Source organism: Alternaria alternata, assembly GCF_001642055.1.
Source record: "Alternaria alternata strain SRC1lrK2f unplaced genomic scaffold CC77scaffold_9, whole genome shotgun sequence".
NCBI classification, from domain to species: Eukaryota; Fungi; Ascomycota; class Dothideomycetes; order Pleosporales; family Pleosporaceae; genus Alternaria; species Alternaria alternata.
The window spans coordinates 568,514-588,659 of NW_017306198.1; the positions used below are offsets into that span (position 1 = coordinate 568,514).

The 20,146-nt window shown below is 51.5% G+C and overlaps 9 protein-coding genes across 9 annotated transcripts; 4 read left to right on the forward strand and 5 right to left on the reverse strand.

The window, feature by feature from the left end:
* Positions 1-81: 81 nt before the first annotated feature.
* Positions 82-969, forward strand: CC77DRAFT_1060865 (hypothetical protein; the record flags this gene model as incomplete). The annotated part of the gene is made up of 1 exon (XM_018528366.1): positions 82-969. The coding sequence occupies one exon, from the start codon at positions 82-84 to the stop codon at positions 967-969; it is 888 nt and encodes a 295-aa protein (XP_018386588.1).
* Positions 970-974: 5 nt separating this feature from the next.
* CC77DRAFT_1089249 (purine transporter) lies at positions 975-3,140 on the reverse strand (the record flags this gene model as incomplete). The annotated part of the gene is made up of 6 exons (XM_018529480.1): positions 975-1,295; positions 1,355-1,718; positions 1,769-2,229; positions 2,291-2,834; positions 2,907-2,996; positions 3,084-3,140. The coding sequence occupies 6 exons, from the start codon at positions 3,138-3,140 to the stop codon at positions 1,156-1,158; spliced, it is 1,656 nt and encodes a 551-aa protein (XP_018386589.1). The 3' UTR covers positions 975-1,155.
* A 1,029-nt stretch (positions 3,141-4,169) lies between these two features.
* On the forward strand, positions 4,170-6,548 carry CC77DRAFT_1094357 (hypothetical protein). Its single transcript, XM_018529734.1, has 3 exons — positions 4,170-5,071; positions 5,194-5,712; positions 5,771-6,548. Exons 1-3 carry the CDS (start codon positions 4,543-4,545, stop codon positions 6,520-6,522), a joined length of 1,800 nt encoding a protein of 599 aa, XP_018386590.1. The 5' UTR covers positions 4,170-4,542; the 3' UTR covers positions 6,523-6,548.
* A 556-nt stretch (positions 6,549-7,104) lies between these two features.
* Positions 7,105-7,981, forward strand: CC77DRAFT_1040196 (hypothetical protein; the record flags this gene model as incomplete). The annotated part of the gene is made up of 2 exons (XM_018527197.1): positions 7,105-7,588; positions 7,923-7,981. 2 exons carry the CDS (start codon positions 7,105-7,107, stop codon positions 7,979-7,981), a joined length of 543 nt encoding a protein of 180 aa, XP_018386591.1.
* Positions 7,982-9,367: 1,386 nt separating this feature from the next.
* Positions 9,368-11,239, reverse strand: CC77DRAFT_1030790 (amino-acid permease inda1; the record flags this gene model as incomplete). The annotated part of the gene is made up of 4 exons (XM_018526614.1): positions 9,368-9,622; positions 9,679-10,799; positions 10,853-10,910; positions 10,964-11,239. 4 exons carry the CDS (start codon positions 11,237-11,239, stop codon positions 9,368-9,370), a joined length of 1,710 nt encoding a protein of 569 aa, XP_018386592.1.
* A 2,116-nt stretch (positions 11,240-13,355) lies between these two features.
* On the reverse strand, positions 13,356-14,441 carry CC77DRAFT_854371 (hypothetical protein). Its single transcript, XM_018533440.1, has one exon. It carries the CDS (start codon positions 14,229-14,231, stop codon positions 13,662-13,664), a length of 570 nt encoding a protein of 189 aa, XP_018386593.1. The 5' UTR covers positions 14,232-14,441; the 3' UTR covers positions 13,356-13,661.
* Positions 14,442-14,876: 435 nt separating this feature from the next.
* Positions 14,877-16,411, forward strand: CC77DRAFT_988032 (Pam17-domain-containing protein). The gene is made up of 2 exons (XM_018536265.1): positions 14,877-15,798; positions 15,860-16,411. Exons 1-2 carry the CDS (start codon positions 15,259-15,261, stop codon positions 16,046-16,048), a joined length of 729 nt encoding a protein of 242 aa, XP_018386594.1. The 5' UTR covers positions 14,877-15,258; the 3' UTR covers positions 16,049-16,411.
* CC77DRAFT_854456 (putative oxidoreductase) lies at positions 16,237-17,849 on the reverse strand. Its single transcript, XM_018533441.1, has 2 exons — positions 17,452-17,849; positions 16,237-17,366 (listed from the first exon to the last, which is right to left on the reverse strand). The coding sequence occupies exons 1-2, from the start codon at positions 17,567-17,569 to the stop codon at positions 16,411-16,413; spliced, it is 1,074 nt and encodes a 357-aa protein (XP_018386595.1). The 5' UTR covers positions 17,570-17,849; the 3' UTR covers positions 16,237-16,410.
* A 301-nt stretch (positions 17,850-18,150) lies between these two features.
* On the reverse strand, positions 18,151-19,823 carry CC77DRAFT_1030793 (cytochrome P450 14a-demethylase; the record flags this gene model as incomplete). The annotated part of the gene is made up of 3 exons (XM_018526615.1): positions 18,151-19,281; positions 19,331-19,528; positions 19,578-19,823. 3 exons carry the CDS (start codon positions 19,821-19,823, stop codon positions 18,151-18,153), a joined length of 1,575 nt encoding a protein of 524 aa, XP_018386596.1.
* Between the last annotated feature and the right edge of the window lie 323 nt (positions 19,824-20,146).

The window sequence follows — 20,146 nt, forward strand, 5'->3', positions numbered from 1 at the left end:
AGAACGACACGAACCAGCAACATCCATCTAGGAAACCACGCGCGCAATCGCTTATTCCACTCTGAAGCCCAATCAATCAGCATGACCACGGCAAGCTTCTCCCACATTGATACCGACTCTTATTCTGGGAAACCATGGGCCAAGGTTGACGGACCCGGCACCAGCTTCTCGCACAAGTGGCACGAACGATCCGTCCACAACCTTCGCGGCCGCGAACATGAGTTCAACACCGATAACTCAGGCTTCGCAGTATACCAGTACCCCGCAAAGGAAAAGCTATTCACCGAGGATGCGGCAGTACGAGAGGGCTATTACGCTGAAGTCGAAGCTTTACTGCGTGACAAGCTTCCTGGCGTGAAGAAAGTCGTCATCTTCGACCACACAATACGAAGACGAGACAAGAATTCTCCTCGACAGCCTGTCCAACAAGTCCATGTAGATCAGACGGAAGCTGCAGCAGAAGCACGTGTTCGTCGTCATCTTTCTCCAGAAGAAGCCGAGCGATTAATCAAGGGCCGCTGGCAATTGATCAACGTATGGAGACCCATCGAGAACCCTGCTTCAGACCATCCTCTCGCGGTAATTGACTGGAGAACAACATCATCATCCGACTTTGTTGCTACAAACCTTCTTTACCCTAAGCGCGCTGACTCCATGGACGTCGACGACCGGGGTAAAGAGGTTCTTCCAGATCCCAACAACTACACGTCCACCGACGGCTATGAGGTCAAGGGTGAGACCATGTCTGTGGCACCTAACGACAACCACAAGTTCTATTATCAAAAGGACATGACGCCCGAGGAAGTTCTGTTGCTCAAGTGTTACGATAGCTTTGGAGAAGGTATGGCCCTAGGCAAGAAGGGCGTGGCTGTAAGAACACCGCACACTGCTTTTGCGGATCCGAACACGCCCGCGGATGCACCAGGGCGGCAGAGTATAGAAGTTAGATGCTTGGTGTTCTATGAGTAGACGTAATGGCTCAGGAACGAATGTGATGGCTTCGATCATTACTTGATAATATGTATCAATGACTCCATCTATATGGTCTAGTGAGGCTGTGAGTCGACAGCCACAACCCAAATTAAGCGTTGGTATCATAAGATCAAAAACAGGACAGGGACAGTCTATCAAGTGGATAGCAGTGACTACACATATCTAAGCCTTAGTGTGGGCTTCGATGCGTGCTTCTGTAGATTCCAGCTCAAACGAGTCGGTATCCTGAGGCCTCCAAAACTTTTTGTCGCCCTTCATTGCACGGATGAACCAAGGTTGGGCGCGTGGCGAGTCTGAACGGACTAGAGTAAACCCTCGTTAGCATCATATGCGGAAGACAGCGGCATGTGGAAAGACTTACAGCTCCAGTACTCCTTGTTGTCGTAGTCTGGCGGAAGCAGGCGTCCCCCTGAGATGGCACCGAGAGCCCACGTGAAGGTGTTTATGATGGCGAAGCACATAATTCCAGCGATAAGTCCATATGCGATCGAGTATGAAAAGGGCATGAACATCAGCGTGACGAAGGCTGGGATGGAATCACCAGGATAATTCCAGTTGATGGCTAGAACACCACGCATCATCATGCATCCGACTAAGATGAGGGCTCCTCCTGTCGCCCAGGGTGGAATGGAAGCGAAAATGGGCGCGAAGAAGAGCGAGATGAAGAAGCAGATACCGGTGGTGATCGCGGTCAGACCTGTGCGACCGCCTTCTTGGATACCAGCCTATAAAAGTCAGTATGGTGGCACAAAACATGTCAAGATACAGCACTTACACCAGACTCAACGAAAGCGGTAACAGGCGATGATCCAAACAGGGAGCCGATGGAGATGGCGATAGCATCAGCCGAGTAAGCAATTGTACTCCTAGGGAAGTCACCCGTGTCAGGGTCGACAACGCCTGAGAAACGAGCCATGGAGTACAACGTGCCGGTGGCATCCAGGATATCAACGTAAAGCATGGTGAAGACAGCCAGAGCGAATTGCCCGCCCACGTTAGACAGATCCCAGTCTTGTGCCAATAGCGTATGCTTGATCGGATGGAAAGCGACAACGTTCTTGAAGAACTCGAAGCGGCTGTCGCCAACTGTCGTGCGTGGGAAGTAGGTGATTGAAGTATCCCGGGGCCAACAAAAGATGGATACTAGCGCAATACCAAAGATCATTGAGCCACGAATCTTATAAGTCATGAGCAGAGCTGTAAAGACACCACCCACAAGAAAGCCGAGCCACATGGCTGAATTTGGGTGTACGAAGTCAGTATGTGCCTCATGTGTAGTTCATACAGGAGCACTTACTTGGGTTGGTTGCTTTATGCGAGAGACAGGAGCCAGTGTCCGGGTCGAGGTATTCAGGAGAGCAACCTCCAAGATCAAGGGGTGTTGCCTTGGCTCCCGTAATAGCACCAATACCAGCCGAGTATGAAAGTCCGATCAAAGTGAGGAAGAGGCCAATACCTGCACCACACGCGACTTTGATACTGGCAGGAATGATTCGAGCCAGCCATTGACGGATGCCAGCGAGGGAGAGAGCGACGAAGATGAAGCCTTCAACGAACACAGCAGTCATTGCGACGCGGTAGTCGATTGGACCGGTGCCGTGGAACCCTACAATCTGATATGCCAGGTACGCATTCAGGCCCATGGCTGGTGCGAGTGCGACAGGGAGGTTCGCAAGAACGCCCATAAGGAATGAGCCGAGCGCCGCAATCGCGGCAGTAGCAGTCACGAAATCACGGTTGATCTCGAGCAAACAGAGAGAGTAGGCTTCGTCGTTGAGACATGTTGGGTCGACAGGGTCATTGCAAACACATGTAGCACCAGAGTCTGTGAGGACGGAGGCCTGGAAGTGGTAGTATCGTTAGTACGGTTGTACCATATGCTTGTAATTTGACATGTATCTGGATTTACTCACGTTGACAGCAATGATGTATGCCATAGTGAAGAAGGTTGTCAGGCCAGCGCGTAGCTCAGTGGTGAACCTCGCATTTTTGATCTCGTTGGGCTTCGATAGTCAGTGTTATGTCTTGCATTCAAAGTCTTAGGGACGACGTACATGTCCTGACCCGTCAAGATGGAAGTACCTGCCCACAAAGGAAGCAGAAACCACATCGTTGAGAGCAGCCTTGTTCCTTTCGATGAAGCCCATGATGTTTCCAGAAACCAAAAGCGAAAAAACTGAGATGGTATAGCAACACTGGACCACTAATCCACAGGTAACAACGGAGATGGATCTCCAGATATATTTGCCATGCCCAAGCAACAATATGCGGAGGCTACACCTAGTGCAGGGGGGTGGAGCGTAGCAGGTGTGCTCGCGTCATGCAGGTGCCCGTAACCATCCCGTATGGAGTTCGTGGTAAGCCACATAAGGCATCCTCCGCGATCGGAGATGGAGACAGATTGAGCGGATGTGGGAGACACTATGCGCGGAAAAGTCTGCCGTTCCGTTAAGGCAAGTCGAACGGCTAGGTGTAGCTGTTTCAACCTGTCGTCCTTCGGTGGGATATGACCGCGTATGCGCCAATTGAGAACCGTCTGTCTTGGACATTTCACCAGCACTAACACGGTTGTCGGATTCGGGATGTGGGCTGCATCGAACGATCCACTACCAATAGCTAAGTAACCTCTACCAAGCCACAAAGCGAAGGCGAGTCACGCAATCCGTAGTATGGTGAAAACGTGCCGTGCCGTATAGTCTATCTGCTTTGAACCAGCTTCGACTCTTCAACTACCCAGCGAGAATAATATCATGGCTGCTGGAATTCGACGTGTGTCGGCTTCCTTCGCGAAAGAGTCTAGTCGTTACGAAACCCAGTTCTGTATTTTCCGGGGTCCAGGGTCGATGATGCATCGGTGAAGGCTACAACAGGAGCCAGGTACGAAAGGTACCTGATTGTCGGGTCTTCCAAGAAGTTCTAACGAGTCGCATAATGTCCCAACGATGGCTTGGAGCCGCGATCTCTGTTCGCGCCAATGGCTGATTTGCCGCTCTCCGGGACTTTCATGAAGGGGGAAGGTAAGCGGTTGTCTAGCAGGCGCTAAAAGTGGCTGGTGGCGCACATGTGATTAACTGGCCTTCGTGGGTCGTGCGTATCGTGTTGCAGGTTATCGGTAGTGACATTCTTGCGTGATGGCGTTGCAGTGATGTGCAGAATGCGCGGAGCTCTCGGTGTTGTTTTCTTCTGGTGCCCCTCTGGTTCGTTGTTTGTTTTCCGAGTGAGTGGGTTGGGAAGGTCACTTTCGTCGATCATCATCTGCGCTGTTATCGATGGGGACATTTCGCTTAACTCGGCGCTATGTCGGCTGGAACCGGGCGTCCCTGGTCTGTCAGGCGTCCAACCACAATTGACTTACGGTACCCAACACTGAGCTACTATAATCCGACTAGACACACTAGCCGGCCCAGTTGGCGAGATTGAGAGTCGTTCCCGTGTGCGAGCTGGCCTAAAGTGTGGTACGTGTTGCAACATGGCGGGAAAGATGAGGTATTATCGAGCGAAGATCCCCCCGCCTGGAGGCAACATTAGTTCTGTATTGAAGTCGTCGACATGTTTCCAACCTTTGATGTCCCTCCTCAACACGCGGAGACAGTAGGCGCCCGCAAGGCAAGAAAGGCTAGGGAAGATGACACTTCCAGAAGGTCGTTCTCCGCAACTTCGCAATCTTCAGGGAGCACGCACAGCAGCAAACGTCAAGATCCCCCAGGTCTATCAGACTCAAGATCTGGAGGGAAGACCGGCTTTGGCGGATGGTTTAGCAAGAGCAGTAAGAAGGGCATCCAGGAGATCGCGCCACTGTCAACACACAAGGAGACGCAGCGTCAAAAGGAGCCAGCACTTGAGCCAGAGTTAGAACTAGAGCTCGATCAAGGACCAGCACCACCGACGGCTCCCTTGGAAACACAGCAGCAAGCACCCGGAAGACCACCGTCACAACGTTCTGAGCAGGCGTCTCGAACTCTCCGTCCACATCATTTTCTGCCACCGCTGCCAACTCCTCCCCCTTCTATTGGGCTTCCACCAACACCCGTCTCCATGAATATGTCTTCAGGAATGCTAAGCCCTGTTAGTATATCAGGTACGTATAATATCCAAATCTACAGACGGCACGGTTGGAGTAGTCGTCAAAGCTCTGAATAGCTCAGTTGAGCACGGAGCGAGAATGATATTGCACAGGTAGCATGCTTACATGTGGTATAGACAGGAAGTCACAATACTCTACGATTTCCCGTGCCTCGTCCAACCAATCCAGCGTTACTCATTCCAACAACAGTGTCTTCTCCGGTGCTTCAGGTTACGAGACTACCCTCTCAGAAGATGCTTACGATGAGCCGCGCTCTGCCAGGGCTCCGTTCAGATCTCAACCGGTGTCACACACCCCATATTTTGAACCAGTCGAGCGCGGTTCGCGGACCGGCAGCAGACAGAGTAACGAACGTGATCAAAGCGTCAAGGTCTCTCAAACGCCCTTTACCCGTGCGTTAGCCAAGATGGAGAGTGCTGGTACTCGCATCATGTCTGCACGCTTGAGTGAGGAATGGGATGGTTTGGACGACGACGAAAGTTACCAAGAGATCATGTTCGAGAAGCGGTTGTGGGCACTGACCGCCTACCAGCGCCTAACACAGAATAAACCTCTACAGTCACCCGCTCATGAATTACTCAGCAATAGTCGGCCAGCAGATCAGAGGAGAGTTCTTCAAATACATGGCTCCTTAGGTTCGTTCAAGTTCATGCTCCAACTGATCTGAGGAGGCTTTAATGCTAACTATTGCAGCGGACGGATGGATGCTCGCAAACCGGTACCCTTCGGTAACAGTATATACACTATCCTCCACGAAAAGCCACCCCGCTACGACGTATCCTGCTCCTTTAAACCACCATTCGTTGTATACCCCTTCCCTTGCGTCTTCAGCGCCCTTCCCTGATAACTATTTCGATGCCGTTATCTCGCGCACAGCCGCGACCGTTCTTCGAAACGATGATTGGGCGCGATCATTCTTTGACTGTATGCGTGTGCTCAAGCCAGGAGGACAACTCGAGATGCTTTCAGTAGATGCGCACATGAGCTGCGAGGGACCCAAGCTATCTTCATGGGTTGACGAACATATATCTTGCAAATTAGAGGCTCATGGTGTGAGCAAGGAAGCGTCGGACACCGTTCTCGACACGATGGAGATAGTGGGGCTCGAGAACATTCGTCGCGCTCGTATCGCATTGCCTGCACACCCGCCTAAAGCAGTGGCAAAGGTAGCACCGTCCGCATCACATACCTTTGGTGCTACGATACCACCTCCTTCGCCACAGGACACCTTAGACACTACCAAGATGATGGCTTTTCTCGGCCGCCACTTCTATCAAGATCTCTACAGCAGGTTCATGAACATGGATCGGGGTGAAGAGTGGTTCTGGTCACACAAAGATCTTCGGGATGAGATCGATCGATACAAGACAAAGATTGTACTTACCATTTCTATTGCGCAAAAGCCTGACAGCATGTGCAACGGGCAAAGTTATTTGGAAGATTAGACAATTCACTGAAGCATAGCGACGTCATGTTGCATCAAACACATTATCCTCTTTTGGTATGGTCATTGACATTACTCAGAATGGCAGTCACTAAAACTGAGAGTGTTGTGAGAGTCAAGCCATTACTCAGCGACATTGTCTGTCGTGGATCTTCACTCATACCGTTTCAAAGCTCTGATCTACCAATGACTATCAAGCGGAGTTGATGGATACCAGTTGACGAACAGCGCAGAATAAGCTAGCTAGCATCAGAACATCTCTGCTTGCACTTGCTGTGGTTCTTGTTTCTTCCTTCCTTCCTACGGTTCCGCTTGCGGGACCCACTTTTGCCAGAGCGCAAACACCCTCACCTCTACACCTTTTGTAATCCTTCCTCTTCCTAGTCGCACTAGCGACGATCCTCAAGCCAAGTTGACCTACCAGCGGTCCTACTCGTTATACGCATCTCAACGGTCACAAATACCATTAGATATCCTACAATGGCTGCTTCCCAAATCGGTCACGGCCAGATCGGCAAGATCATAGAGGGTACGTGTAATAACTCAAGCTCGCAGGTGATATAGAAACTGACATTATGTAGATATGGAAGAACTCCTACCTTCTGTATCCATCGATAGGGCAGATTATCGAGCCTGTCGCACAACCTATGGCTGTCTGTCCAGCACCTACAAGCGTTCCAATGACTCCAACACTCCAGAGAAGGAATACAAGGAGTTACAAGCGCTTGAAAAGACTCTGCGTCACCGTCTCTCCAGTCTCGATGCTGACAGAGGTCTTCCGCGCAAATTCAAGGGTCTACTCGACGATCTCAAATCAGGTGTCGACGGTGCACTCGACCGCGGTGTATCCACCGACTTTCTAACTCAAGGTCTGAAAGACTCGTTGGAAGATAAGCCAGACGCTACACCTGCACCGAAGCCCGTGCCACCGAAGATGGTATCAGAGAAGCGGTTCAAAACAGTGTTGGACGAACTTCGCAACGAGAAAGAGAAGAACCGGAAGCCCAATGAAGAAAACAATCGCATGGCTTTAGAACTCAAACAGTACCAGATGCGCGAGAGGTTGGGTGAGCCGCCTCTGAAAAAACGATGCATCGGTTAGATTACTGACGAATCAGCCCAAACTGGTAGACGACCTGGCGCAGGCTTCTATTAAGACTACAAAGATACCGACTGTTCTACCTATTTTGACGTCAACTGCATCGTTCACGCCGTCTGTTCTGCTGTCCATCAGAAGCGAACCCAGGTCGAAAGAGGTTATCAATAAGAAGACAAAGAACAGGGAAGGAAGTCGATTTTTGGATCCCAAAGGTACTGATCCTTTTATCGCCGGATGAAAGAAGACTAACATTGATCAGGGGTGTCGTAACATCAAGTAGAAGGCGGATGGAAAGACTTTAGATCCGAAGCCTAGCAGTGCGCCAGGCGGAGAATGCACTCTGGAAGCACGCAGACTATGATGGATATTTTGTGCGCGGTCAAGCATTCTAGCGCAGCCTTTGTGACTGTCTCACATTATTTGAATAGTAACGACTTAAATCTTGATTTACTCCAATGAATATCACCGTACAACGTACTTTGCTAAGAGAGATTGTGGGCTTCATTGAACCCATCACCATATTTACATCGTGCTGCATGACTCTCAATGTGTCTTCGAAAAACCGCAACATCACCATCAACCTTTTGCAATCAACCTATGACATACGAATTTCGCGAAGAATCTCACCCAGATAGCGTCGATTTTGCTTTCCACTCAACGCATCGCGTCCTATGCGATTCTCGGTGGGAAGTCAGGCGAGGTCGTATCTTTCCTATGGTCTCTACGAAGTTCAAGTGCAATGCGATCGAATTACATACGTCCATTTCACAAACTGCGCTTCCGGGCAGTCGCATGGCCAACAGGGCTGAGCAGCATGGATCGCAACACGCCCTAATTGAGCTAGATTCGAGCCTGGGACCAGAAATCAAAACGTACACGCAACCAACAGGACCTCTCAATCCACGCGTCCAGTCTGAAGCCTGCTTTGAGCAAAGAGCAACAACAGGTCGTCAATCTTATCGTAGCTGGCCACAATGTTTTCTACACGGGTTCTATGGGTTCCGGGGAAGTTACCCATTCTGCGGGCTTTTGTCAAAAAGCTGCGAGAAGACAACAAAAGAGTGTTATTTGGCCGCCAATGAACCTCGATGCTTTGAACTGCAATGAGATTACGTTCTGCTATGGTACAAGTTTCTATGTCTTCGTGCACGTGGTTGACGCCTCGCCATATCTTACGCTGGCTAGATAGTGCCCGACGTAAAGGAGAACCTAGACGCGCTAAGAAAAGATGCTTATGCGAAACAAATTTGGAATCGGATGGATAATATGGATATCTTCATGGAGAATTAGCATATACGAAAACAATTCCTTTGCTCGGTTAAATAGAGTGAAGGAAGAGGCAAGGAAGTCAGAAGTTAAGATGTGTTCTAGAGCTCGCTTAGGCATGTACTTACTGCAATGACTAGGGAAAAGCCTGGGTGTCGTGTTTGAGTCCGTATTTCGATGGTAGAGAGAATTTGTTCTTTTTTCTTATGGGCCCCGTGGTTGATTAATTCAGGCGTAGTAAGAAACTAGAATGGCATAGAGAAAACGCATCGGTCAAAATAATGCGAAGGTCACATAATCACCGAAGATAAAAGGACAATAGAAGTATTGAAGGAAGGGGTATATAAACATTCAAGGTCACCTTTCTAGGAGGCGAACATTACGTATCAATCTACGATGAATAACATCATCAATTGATGACCAACTCAAAAACATTTGGTAAGTGCAACAAACCACGTACTAAACATATAGGAATATATGCTTAGAAGATGCGGTTGAAGAAACGCTTCCACGCAGGCCAGGTGGCGATCTCGGCGCGCTCCCTGTTAATGAGGTCCCAGTCGAGTTCACGACGGCCAGTGTCAACGTCCATCTGAGCGGTGCGGAGCCATCCCTCACGCTTCCAGAAGTATCCAGCAATCCAGAAAGCAGCAACGACGAAGACAGCGAGGTAAGCTGAAAAGAAATCGGTCGCGGTACCAAGCCTCTTGCCAATGGGCGACACGGCAGTGTAGAACTAAACCCATTGTTAGCATAATTGTTTACATGAACGTTCAAGGGAAAGAATCTTACCTGAGCAATGAGGACAACAATAATGATGCCAATGCCAATCCAGGAGCCAACAACACCACCAGCAGCCTTGAATGGGATCTCATCCAAGGTGTGTCCGTGGTAAGCCCAGGCCTTGCGGAAGCGGATATGGGCGAGGCAGATGGAGCCCCAGGTGAAGAGAGCAGCAAGACCGGACAGAGCAACGAACCAGTTGAAGACAGTCTCACCAGTAGACGCCAAGTTCATGTAGGCAAGAGGACCCCACATGAGAATGAAGGCAACAGAGTACAGAGGGCGTCCGGCACGGTCGATGTAGGTGAAGCACTTGGGAGCGTAACCCTGGTTGGCAAGAGCAGTGAGGGTTCGAGAACCACCGTATACACCAGAGACACCGATGGAGATGACGGAGATGAGAATGACAACGTTCATGAAACTGTCAAATCCAATCAATCCAGCGTTCTTGCCAGCAATGACGAAGGGGGAGGTGTTGGCATCGGAAGAGGAGCCCATCAGACGATTGTCGTTGGAGGGAACAAGAAGTCCGACAAAGGTGAGACCGAGGATGTAGAACAAGGTGATTCGCCAAAAGACCTGACGGATAGCACCAGGAAGGGACTTCAGAGGGTTCTTAGTCTCAGCGGCAGCGAGACCAACAAGTTCGGTACCCGAGAAGGAGAAAGCGGCGGTGACGAATACAGTGCAGAAACCCTTGAAGCCGTTTTGGAAAGCGCCCGGGTTGTACCAAGTACGAGCTCCCCAGTATTCAGAGTACATGCCATTGCTGGGACCTCCTCCGAGGACCAAGATCAAGGCAATGATCATGAAGACGATGGTGGCACCCAGCTTGATACAAGACGACCAGAACTCTTCTTCGGCATATCCCAGGGTGCCCCAGATGTTGATTAAAACAATGAAGACCCAGAATATCGTGATGAAGACTGCGACGTTTGTTTCTTGAGCGCCCGGCCAATAATGGATTGTTAGACCGGCGACGAGAAGCTCAAGAGGTAAGACAATAGCCCATTGGAAGACGTAGTTCCAGCCCATGGCGAAACCCCAGGAAGGATCAATGAAGCGAGTGGAGTAGGTATAGAAACCACCGGAGACGGGGTACATAACAGCGAGTTCACCAAGAGCGTAGACTACGGAGAGTCAATACTGTTTGAGTATACAGAGGCGTGAAGCGATTACTTACCGACGTTGAAGATCATGACACCCATGATTGAGAAATCAATCAGGACTGAGGCAGGACCCTGTAGAAGCTGTGAGTTGATATTCAAAGATATTGGAGACATGTACAACTTACACCTTTGGCCAGAGCACCACCGGAACCAACGAAGAAACCAGCACCGATAGAACCACCGATGGCAATCATGTGAAGATGGCGCGTCTTCATGGACTTGTCGAGCTCGATCAAACCGCCCTCATGGGGACGACGCTGGAAGGACTTCATGTTCAGACCGTTGCGGGTCATGAAGTCCTCACCGTCACGCCAGTCAGCAACATCTTCGCTCTGACTCTCAATGGTTGGGTGAGGGACGCTGGTCTTCTCATCAGGCGGGAGAGCCTTCTCGTGGTCCATGATGGGCGGTTGGACAGGTCAGTGCTGGGGATGGGAAAGACTGGTGAAGACGAGAGAGACCCTGGGAGCGGCTGCTCTTATGGAGATATGGATCAGCGGGAGGGGGAGGCAATTGACATTTATCCAGTCCAGGTTGGAGATGGTCCTCACGGAACAGGCGACAGGGACCCTCGTCGATTGATGCACAAGGCGCACGAGCCGGGAGCTTGGCACCGCTCTTGGCATCCCTCCATTACAGTGAAGGGCCAGGCGGACGACTGATAGGCTGGCGTCGTGTTTGGTTGGCTGGTTGCACACGACCAGGACAAGCGTTGGCCGCAAGCGGATAGTGCTAACAGGGACGGTGAATTGGCGCCCCGCGGTGGGTCTTGGGATTAGCTTGGGACCTCCCCGCTACAGCAAATCGGCCGGTGGCGTATAGGGCTTGGCGCGAGCTTCGAGGGGGCCCTTGGTGTCGTTTGGTCAGACCGGGTCGCTGGGCGGAGATTGGGCCCAAAGAGGACTGATAACGAGTGTGCGAGTGAAGGCGAGGTACGAGTTTAGCAACGTTCTAGCACATTTTCTAGAACGCTGATTGCAGCGCTGGGCTCCCTTGGCGACCGCGGTTTTCTTCGGATCCAACGCCGCTTTCCTTGCCAGCTGCCTCTATTGGCGAATCGAGGTTGGTGAAGCGCGACCGTCTTATCTGCAGTCGGATGGCCGCGCTTACTTGGTGCAGTCTGGAGAAGCCCCTCACGTGCCCCACGTTCATGTGTACCTGCCTGTCCAGGCCTAGCCCCTCCGCTTCCGTCATCTCCGCTTCGGCTAGCCCGCGACGCGATGCCTCTCCAACAATACTGTTTGTCAACCACTCCATCGGTGGCGCTGCGAGGCGCTGCCGTCCTGCCATCGCGAATACCGCGAATAGGCATGGCCAAGCGCTCGTGATTGCGGCGTGTGCTGTGTCATGGGGCGTAATGAGTACGGCACCATTGCGTTACATTGCCCATCTAAGTGCGCATCCTAGCACGACAATCCCTCGTTCGTTTCAGTTGCCTCGATGATTAGGCCCTTTTGCGCTCCACCAGCCCCCTTCGAGAACAACGTTATCAACGCGTGGGGGACGAGCTTGCTGAATCCTTTGCTTAAGAGGTGCGATGTCGCGCCTGTTTGACACTTGGTTGCGAACGTACCATCCAACGGCAACGGCTCCCAGATCCACCGTGCTGATGCCCGAGAAAAACCACAATTTTTGCCCCAGGAATCGCAGCCAATTACGAGCCCCCCGCTCGCTTGCTTCCCCAATGGCCTTAGCTCATATCTTGCCAATTTTGCTTGGAATTTCTTGAATGTCTTGGAACGTCCCATATCGGACCAGTCGACAGGCCTGTCACAACACCATGATCCGTCAGCCTGGCGACTGTATACAGGCCCGCAGGACGAAGGGTCCACCAGAATCCTTTATCTCAATATTGTCAAATTCGAATTGCCAACGCTCGCTTGTCTGCTATTAGCGCTGCTCCACTGATAAACACCTGTCTGAGCGTCGTATGTTGGGGTGCTTCGATCCGCGTCTGGGACCCCCCTAGGATCCACTGTCATCCACCGGCATCCACTTGAACCTGGATTCCAGATAACCTCGTTCCTCACCACGGCCACGGAGAGTGACGTTCCTCCCCTGGTAATTCGTCACCGGCGGCAAATGTCACAACGATATAACCCGTAGTTGCAGCATAAACCAGCTTGCTGCGTTCTGACCACAGTGTGCCTTGCGCTAGAATTTCTGACCGACTTTCACGCCGCATAAGCGGCCGTGGCCCCCAGTACGACATGCCGCTCGCACCGAGTTGGCGGTTTTTCCAAACAATACCGCCGAGAGTCAGGCCTGTATGCGCATGTACACGCCTTTATCACCATGGACCCTGAATCTTGCGCAAATCGATTTTGTCGCAATGAACGTGTTCAACAATGCTCAGCAATCGCGAAGATGGTTCTTCATACTAATGACTCGGGGCCAGTAGCCTATCAAGTTTCCCTTACAGTCACCAACCACAAACTCGTTCAACGGAATGACGAGTTTGTACGTCATTTACACTAAAGTTATCGCGATTCTATTCCTCAAGATTTCTCCTCCAAACTGGGTTGCGCATCGAAGAAACGTGACATCTTCCGGGATTCTTACGTCGATCAACTTCCGAGAGTGCCGTGGATCCAACACACACTCTTCGCTAGCACAACGACATCATGTTGCCACTATCTACCATAGTTCTCTACATGTGCGCCAATGATCACTTGACGTATACGTCACTCGAACTCTGGAAGTTTTCAGTCTACTTTGAAATCCGTACTGAATTAGAGCTCAATAACTACCGCGAGGCCCTCGAACATGGGACGTTATTTTCTGGAAATCCATACAGTTTAGAAAACGCTTTACACAACACAACTACCTTTTTGGCAAAGACGAGTCTCGAAAGACTATGCCTTGAAGCCTAGATATCCTCACGCGGCCTCCAAATAGTACTATTTCCTTCTCCTCCATGGCTAACCGGCTGTCTCTCCCGCCAACCAGCCGTCCCCAGATGCCTTTTATCTTCCATCGATCTCCCTCTCCTTTCTTTTTATCATTTGAACGGTCATCCATATCCTTCTGTCTCTTGAGGAACAGTGACTGGTAGAACTCCAACCTCATTGTCTCCCGTATTCTCACCATACTACCAACGCTACCCTTCCTTTCCGCGATATCCCTGACAACATCGTACACGGACACCTTCCTCTTTCGTTCCGGAAAAGGAGGCGGCGTCCGCGGGAACAGAAAGCTCGGGGTTAGGAATGGAGAGGTTACTGGAAGAGGCGAGGCTGGTAACAGGAACGTCGTTCTGGTTGGTGTGGGCGTAGGTGTACGGAGAAATGTCAGTGCCCTCGGTGAAAGCGGACTGTCAAATATGGATAGTGGAGACGCAGGAAGAAGGGGTGTCGCCCTAGGGAGTAAGTACAGGTAGTTGGTTGAGGACATCTGGTGGTGGAGCGAGATACGGATTCATTGGTGAGTCTGACGAGTCTCGTGAGCAGGTAGATGCGAGTGGTGACGGCGTATCGGGGTCCCAGTAGGATAAGGCTGGCACGGGGGGAGCTTTATGATCGAAGTTGATTGACGTATACATCGACGGGTAGGTCGCACGTCGCGGCGTAGGTGGACGGGGGGCGCGCCATAGAGTTGTTGATGTGGGAGGTATGATGAGGGAGGTTGGTCGGGGGCGGACCGACGGCATAAGCAATAATTGATTGAAGGCAGTTGATAATAGGTTGATATAGAACAACGGCAGGGTTAGAATATTGTTGCTCTCTCCACGAGCAGCTCAATTATAGTGCCGTCCTCTTGATATACCTTCCAAGAATCCCACGCAGCATGCGTGGTTTGGCCATTGGACAGAGACATGCTGATGGTCCATACCCGAAGACCGAGACTTGAGGTGCGCATCCACGACGATAGCCTGATTGTCTTGCAGACATGTGATATTCTTGGATTCAGAGTCTACGCCAAGTTCACAAGAAAGCTTCTGCACCGCGGACGCGCCAAGCCCAAGCCCGAGTGTAGGTTCGACAATTGGCAGTCGCCGAGACACAGTCTATAGGAAAACTGCAGCATTATGGTTTTGTCTCGCCATGACAGTGGGCGGCAACAGCACGTACAAAGTCTAAGTCAAGTTCTCCAAGACATGGGTTGTGCGCCGCTCGCAAGGTTTCTATGGAGAAGACGGCGGAACGGATGAGTCAGCAGCATCCGAGCAAGAAGAAGAAATGACGTCTCGTCAACGTTAAGCGCAGACGCGAAATCCTCCGAATCGTGAGCTTGACTAGTTGTTGGCATCCTCGCAATACTCAATCAGCAGCGTCATTGCCATCGGCGACTAGAGTGCACAACGCTTCTCCGCAATCGCCAAGGCGCGCAATCTGCAGCTACTGACATCCAACGGGAAGGTTGGCAAACACCTCAGCGACCTCAGCGACGCAGCCCCACCGTCGTCCGAGACACATCCAAGATGCTCACACGAAGTGCACTGTGCCCAGCGAGGGCCTTTGCCAGCCGATTCTCGCCTGCCATCCTCGCTCCCTCGTCAACTGCCGCCGCGACTTCCTTCTCCACATGCACACGACCAAGCAGGCTCCGGCAACAACAACAGCGCAGCAGCCCGATTCCTACCTCACGCACCACGTTCCCCAGCAGGCCGATAGCACGACATGCATCAACTGCCCCCGCACAGCCCGTCGCCAACAACTCGCCCGGCGCACAACCCCAACTTACATGGAACGCCTTCTTCGCCCTACGCCGCACGCGCCGGAGAATCGGCCAGGCTTGCTCTGGAGTCGGCGCAGTAGGCGTGACATACTTTGGTCTCACCACCATGATCAACAATGGCTACGATGCCACCCTTTCCGCCCAACTCGGTGGTTTTGACCCCTTCATGCTCATGGGACTGAGCACCTTGGGTATGATGGCCGTGGGATGGCTTATTGGGCCCATTTTTGGTAACCAGGTCTTCAATCTGGCTTACAGGGGTGTACTTGGCGAATTCACACGGGTAAGTTGAAATGCTGTTTGTTTGGCAAGAGTTGGAGATCGAATACTCATCTCCTGTCTAGAAAGATTCCGCCTTCTTCAACCGCATCAAGCGCCACCGCGTCGATCCTACCGCGTCCTCGCTGGCCAACCCGCCACCGGATTACTACGGCGAGAAGATTGGTAGCGTTGCTGGATACAGGCGGTGGTTGAAGGACCAGCGTGCCTTCAACCTCAAGACGGGAAGGTACCGCGCAACCAAGGCTTTGTAGGAAGGACCTGGGCATCTTGTTAATCGGATACAAGACTCCAAGTATCAAATCAGAAGCTCGTCTGATGTAAGATTGCACGAGTTGTAGGGAGAAGCATAGTGTGAATCAGGGATGAACTTTGACTTCAGGATTATATGGGCGGTAGGGTCTGGAGGCGCACGAGTGAGTACTGCTTACGTACTCCTCTGTTTTTCACAAGTGTCAAAATATCTGGGCGACGATCCTAGCTTCGTACATTCGCATCTCAACCCACGCCGTGTTTCCAATTGTTCTTGAAGAGAAACGAACGACAAAACATACATGTATTTATATGTACATCTCTGATATTTGGATGAATCACATCTCCATCTTGCGAGTTCACACTATATCCTCGCCCTCCTCTCCACCCTCTCCAACACACCCACAACCCCATCTCTAACCTCTCTAATCACATCACCAACTGGCATAACCTTCCGAACCAACCCCACCCCACTCCCAGCATACGCCGTCATTCTCCCTCCATCCTGCCTCCACCCCTCATCCCCCCTTTCCATCTCCTCTTTGTACAGCCTTGTATTCTCCTCTTGACTCATCCCCTTCTCTACTGCATCCACATAGCTCTGCGTAATGATCCCGCGCGCATTGTGTGTCTCAGCCCAATTTGTGCCACGTAGCGAGTCGTAAACTTTGGTACGAACAGTGCTTTGGCCGCCGTCGGTGGTGCGTAGGACAGCAGAGCGGTAGCCCTGGGTTATGTTGGCTTCAGGCGTGGCAAGTAGACGCGTTCCTAAGATGCAACCTGAGGCGCCGAGGGTCAGGGCGGCGGCGAAGGTGCGGGAGTCGGAAATTCCTCCTGCGGCTATAAGGATTGGTTTTTGCCGAGTTTGGGTTTTCTGGAAATATTCTTCCAATGTGTCCTTGACTTCTGGTAACAGCGTTACGATACTTGCCCCTTTTACTAAGCCATGGCCTCCTGCATCTGTTCCTTGCACAACGAGGACGTCTGGTTGCACTTGTTTGACTACTTCGACAGCTTCTGTCACACTACCTACTTGGACCCAGATCTTCGTTTCTGGGGAAGCAGTTCTACTCTTTTCTGTCCATTGCACGAGCGAGATTATGGAGGAAGGAGCGAAGAACCAAACTGCTGCAGGTCGGTGTCGGGCGATAATGGGGATAGCCATCTCGAGGTTCGCTCCCCAGTTGATAAATCCGATACCGATTGGTAAGGTGCCATTTCGTGTTTGTAACGTGGTGCTTTTGAGTAGTTCCTGTGCGTGGCGGACGTGGGATTCTAGGTCTGAGACATCTGTTCCTGCGCCTATGAACCCAATTCCGCCTGTGCGAATTCGTTAGTAAGTCAACGAATTAGTTACGTGGATTGAAAGGCGACACAGATTTAGCTCTTTTCTCCCATGACTTACCGGCTTTCGACACTTCAACAGCCATGTCCGCTAGAGCGATCAGTCGCATTGGTGCACTCACCACCAGAGGCGTTTGAACCCATGGGTAATCTCCAGCTAGTCTCTGAATATCGTCCATCTCTTCTTGTTCTCCTGTTCTTCCTTTGACGGAACTCGATTAAATAAGTGTTTATATATACTTCGTGTTACACTACACAGAATTGCGACTTCCAGTAACCTTAGCAGAATCCCAAACTCACAGCTCCTCGCTTGTCTGTTCAATTGCTCACGTAAATGATGCAATGGATTGGTCGGTACGAAAAGGCAATTGTGGGAACCGATGCTTTATAGCGAGACTGACAATATACGTATGAAGGTAATGGTCGAATGATGATGCGTGTGCCCCAGGTTCCGCTAGACCAACCGCAAGGTTTCGACATCTCCTCGGCTATACCAACATGGAACTAATCCGGCCTTACTCGGCATTCAACTCGAATAACATATTACATGTCTAAGCGCACACGAAACTATTATGTTGTCTTCATTACATCTTATCCTCACATGCCCTAAGGTATTAACTAAGATACTAATCCCAAAGTCTATGTTCACATGAACAGAACCAAAATCTCATGCCTAAAAAGCCCCAATAACTACATCCGCCCATCATTAAGACCCGAAATGCGTCGTAAAAAGTGGAAAGAAGAGAAGTCATTACAGCTTCTACTGTCTCCTCTCCCACTCCACAATACCAGGAGCCAATGGCCTGGAGAACAAACTCGAGTAGTCGGTGCCAACAATGTCCTTGCTGCCACCTACATTCCTCAGCTTGAACTCGCGCACGAATGCTACGAGGATGGTTTGCAGTTGAAGGTAAGCAAACTGCTCACCAATGCAACGATGCCTTCCAGCACCAAAAGGCAGGTAGGGAGAGTTTGTTCCCTTGGAAACAACGCCCCAACCATAGTCGATTTTTTCTTGGTCGGCATCGTCGCGCTCCTCGTCATACTGTTGGTGCTCGGGGTCCCATCGATGCGGGTCCCAGACAGCGGGGTTGACAAAGTGGGTGTCGAGCTGAGCGGAGAAACCAGGCGAAGACATGAGAGTGTGGGTGGTGGGTACGACGTAGTTGGTTCCATCGACAACGAGGGGTTGCTTGACCTTGCGCATGATGGAGTGGATCGGAGCGTGAATACGAAGGGTTTCCTTGACGACCTGAGCGTGGAGGGGTAGCTTCTGGAGGTCTTCGTAGGTCAGAGGTGGAAGGTCTTCACCAAGAATAGACTTTTGCTCAGCAAGGAGTTCTTCTACCAGGTGTGAGTTTTGTGCCAAGCGTAGCAGAATCCAGGAGATGGTCGAGGATGACGAGTGTTGACCAGCCATGAGCAGCGCAATCATAATTCCGGCAATCTCATGCTCAGGAACTGGTGTGCCGTCCTTGTACTTGCAGTCCATCAGGTGCCAGATCATGTCGTGTGAGTCCTTCTTGGCCGCACCCGATCTCCTCTTGCGAACGACTTCAGAGTATAGCTTGATCATCGTCTCTCGTGCGTTGTCGCGTGCGCGGTTGTGGGGAAGCGGGGCCCACGACAGCATGAAGTTGATGGGTGAGAAGCCCATGTCGAGGTCGTGGTACAGCTCAGCGAATTTGGAATCGAACGACTTGCGGATCTCCTCACCCTGGAGCGAACGAGAGGCGGTGTAGATGGTGAGCTCGGCCATGACCTTGGGGACGTTGAAAGTGCCCTTTTGCCCCTTGAAAGTCTCGTGGCGCTTCATGAAGTCTTCGCATTCTTGTGTGATGAGAGTGACGTAGGAGCGGAGAGCCTCTTGGGTGAGACCATACTTGACAAACTGTCTTTGCGTTAGCGTTGACGTGGTCAGAAGACGAGGACATGCGTACCTTCTTCTGCTCCATGAGCTTCGAGTTGGGGCAGTCGTAGACGACATCCTTGCCAAAGACCGGTGTGCAGAGTGGGGAGTAGATCTCCTCGGCATTGACATCCTTGATCTTTCCGTTGAGGATGAAGTTGTTGCCAGTGGTGTCCAGGCACACCGTCATCTTGCGACCGAGGAGAATGAAGGTGAAGACGTTGCCATACTACTTCTAGTCAGTTGTGTTCAATTCGGCCATTGCACGTCCTACACACCTTCTTCTGGTTGGCGAAGAAGAACGCATACGGGTCCATGCCATATGTGACGGTGTTGCCGATGACGGGCAGCCAGTGGAAGACGAGAGGCGGCTCATTGGGGTTCTTGAGCAGCAGCTGCTTCAAGACATTGAGGACGACGGCGATCAGGATAAAGGAGGCGAAGCCGGCGGCGACGATGACGGGCGTGGACGAGTTGGAGGTAAAGTTGCCAAGGGGGCCGGCGACGTTGGCGAGAAAACCCATGGTGGGCAACAAGAAGCAACGACAGAAGTGTGGTTGAAGGACAATGTTGACGGGGAACGCGCCTCAATAAATTTCCCAGAAGTCGAGGGCGCGCATGGACCAGGGTATCCAATCATACAAATGAGTCGTCGCCTCTGCCGTACAGGGCGGTATCCGACTGGACTGTCGGTGTCGACGTCTTGGCAGGGACCGGCATGCGGATACTAGCGCCCCCGACCTGACAAGGAGAGAATGGCTGGTGGCACCACTGACAGACCATGCGAAGCAGATTGCTGTCATCGTACACTGTTTCGTGTCATTGGCTCGAGGATACATCACCTCAT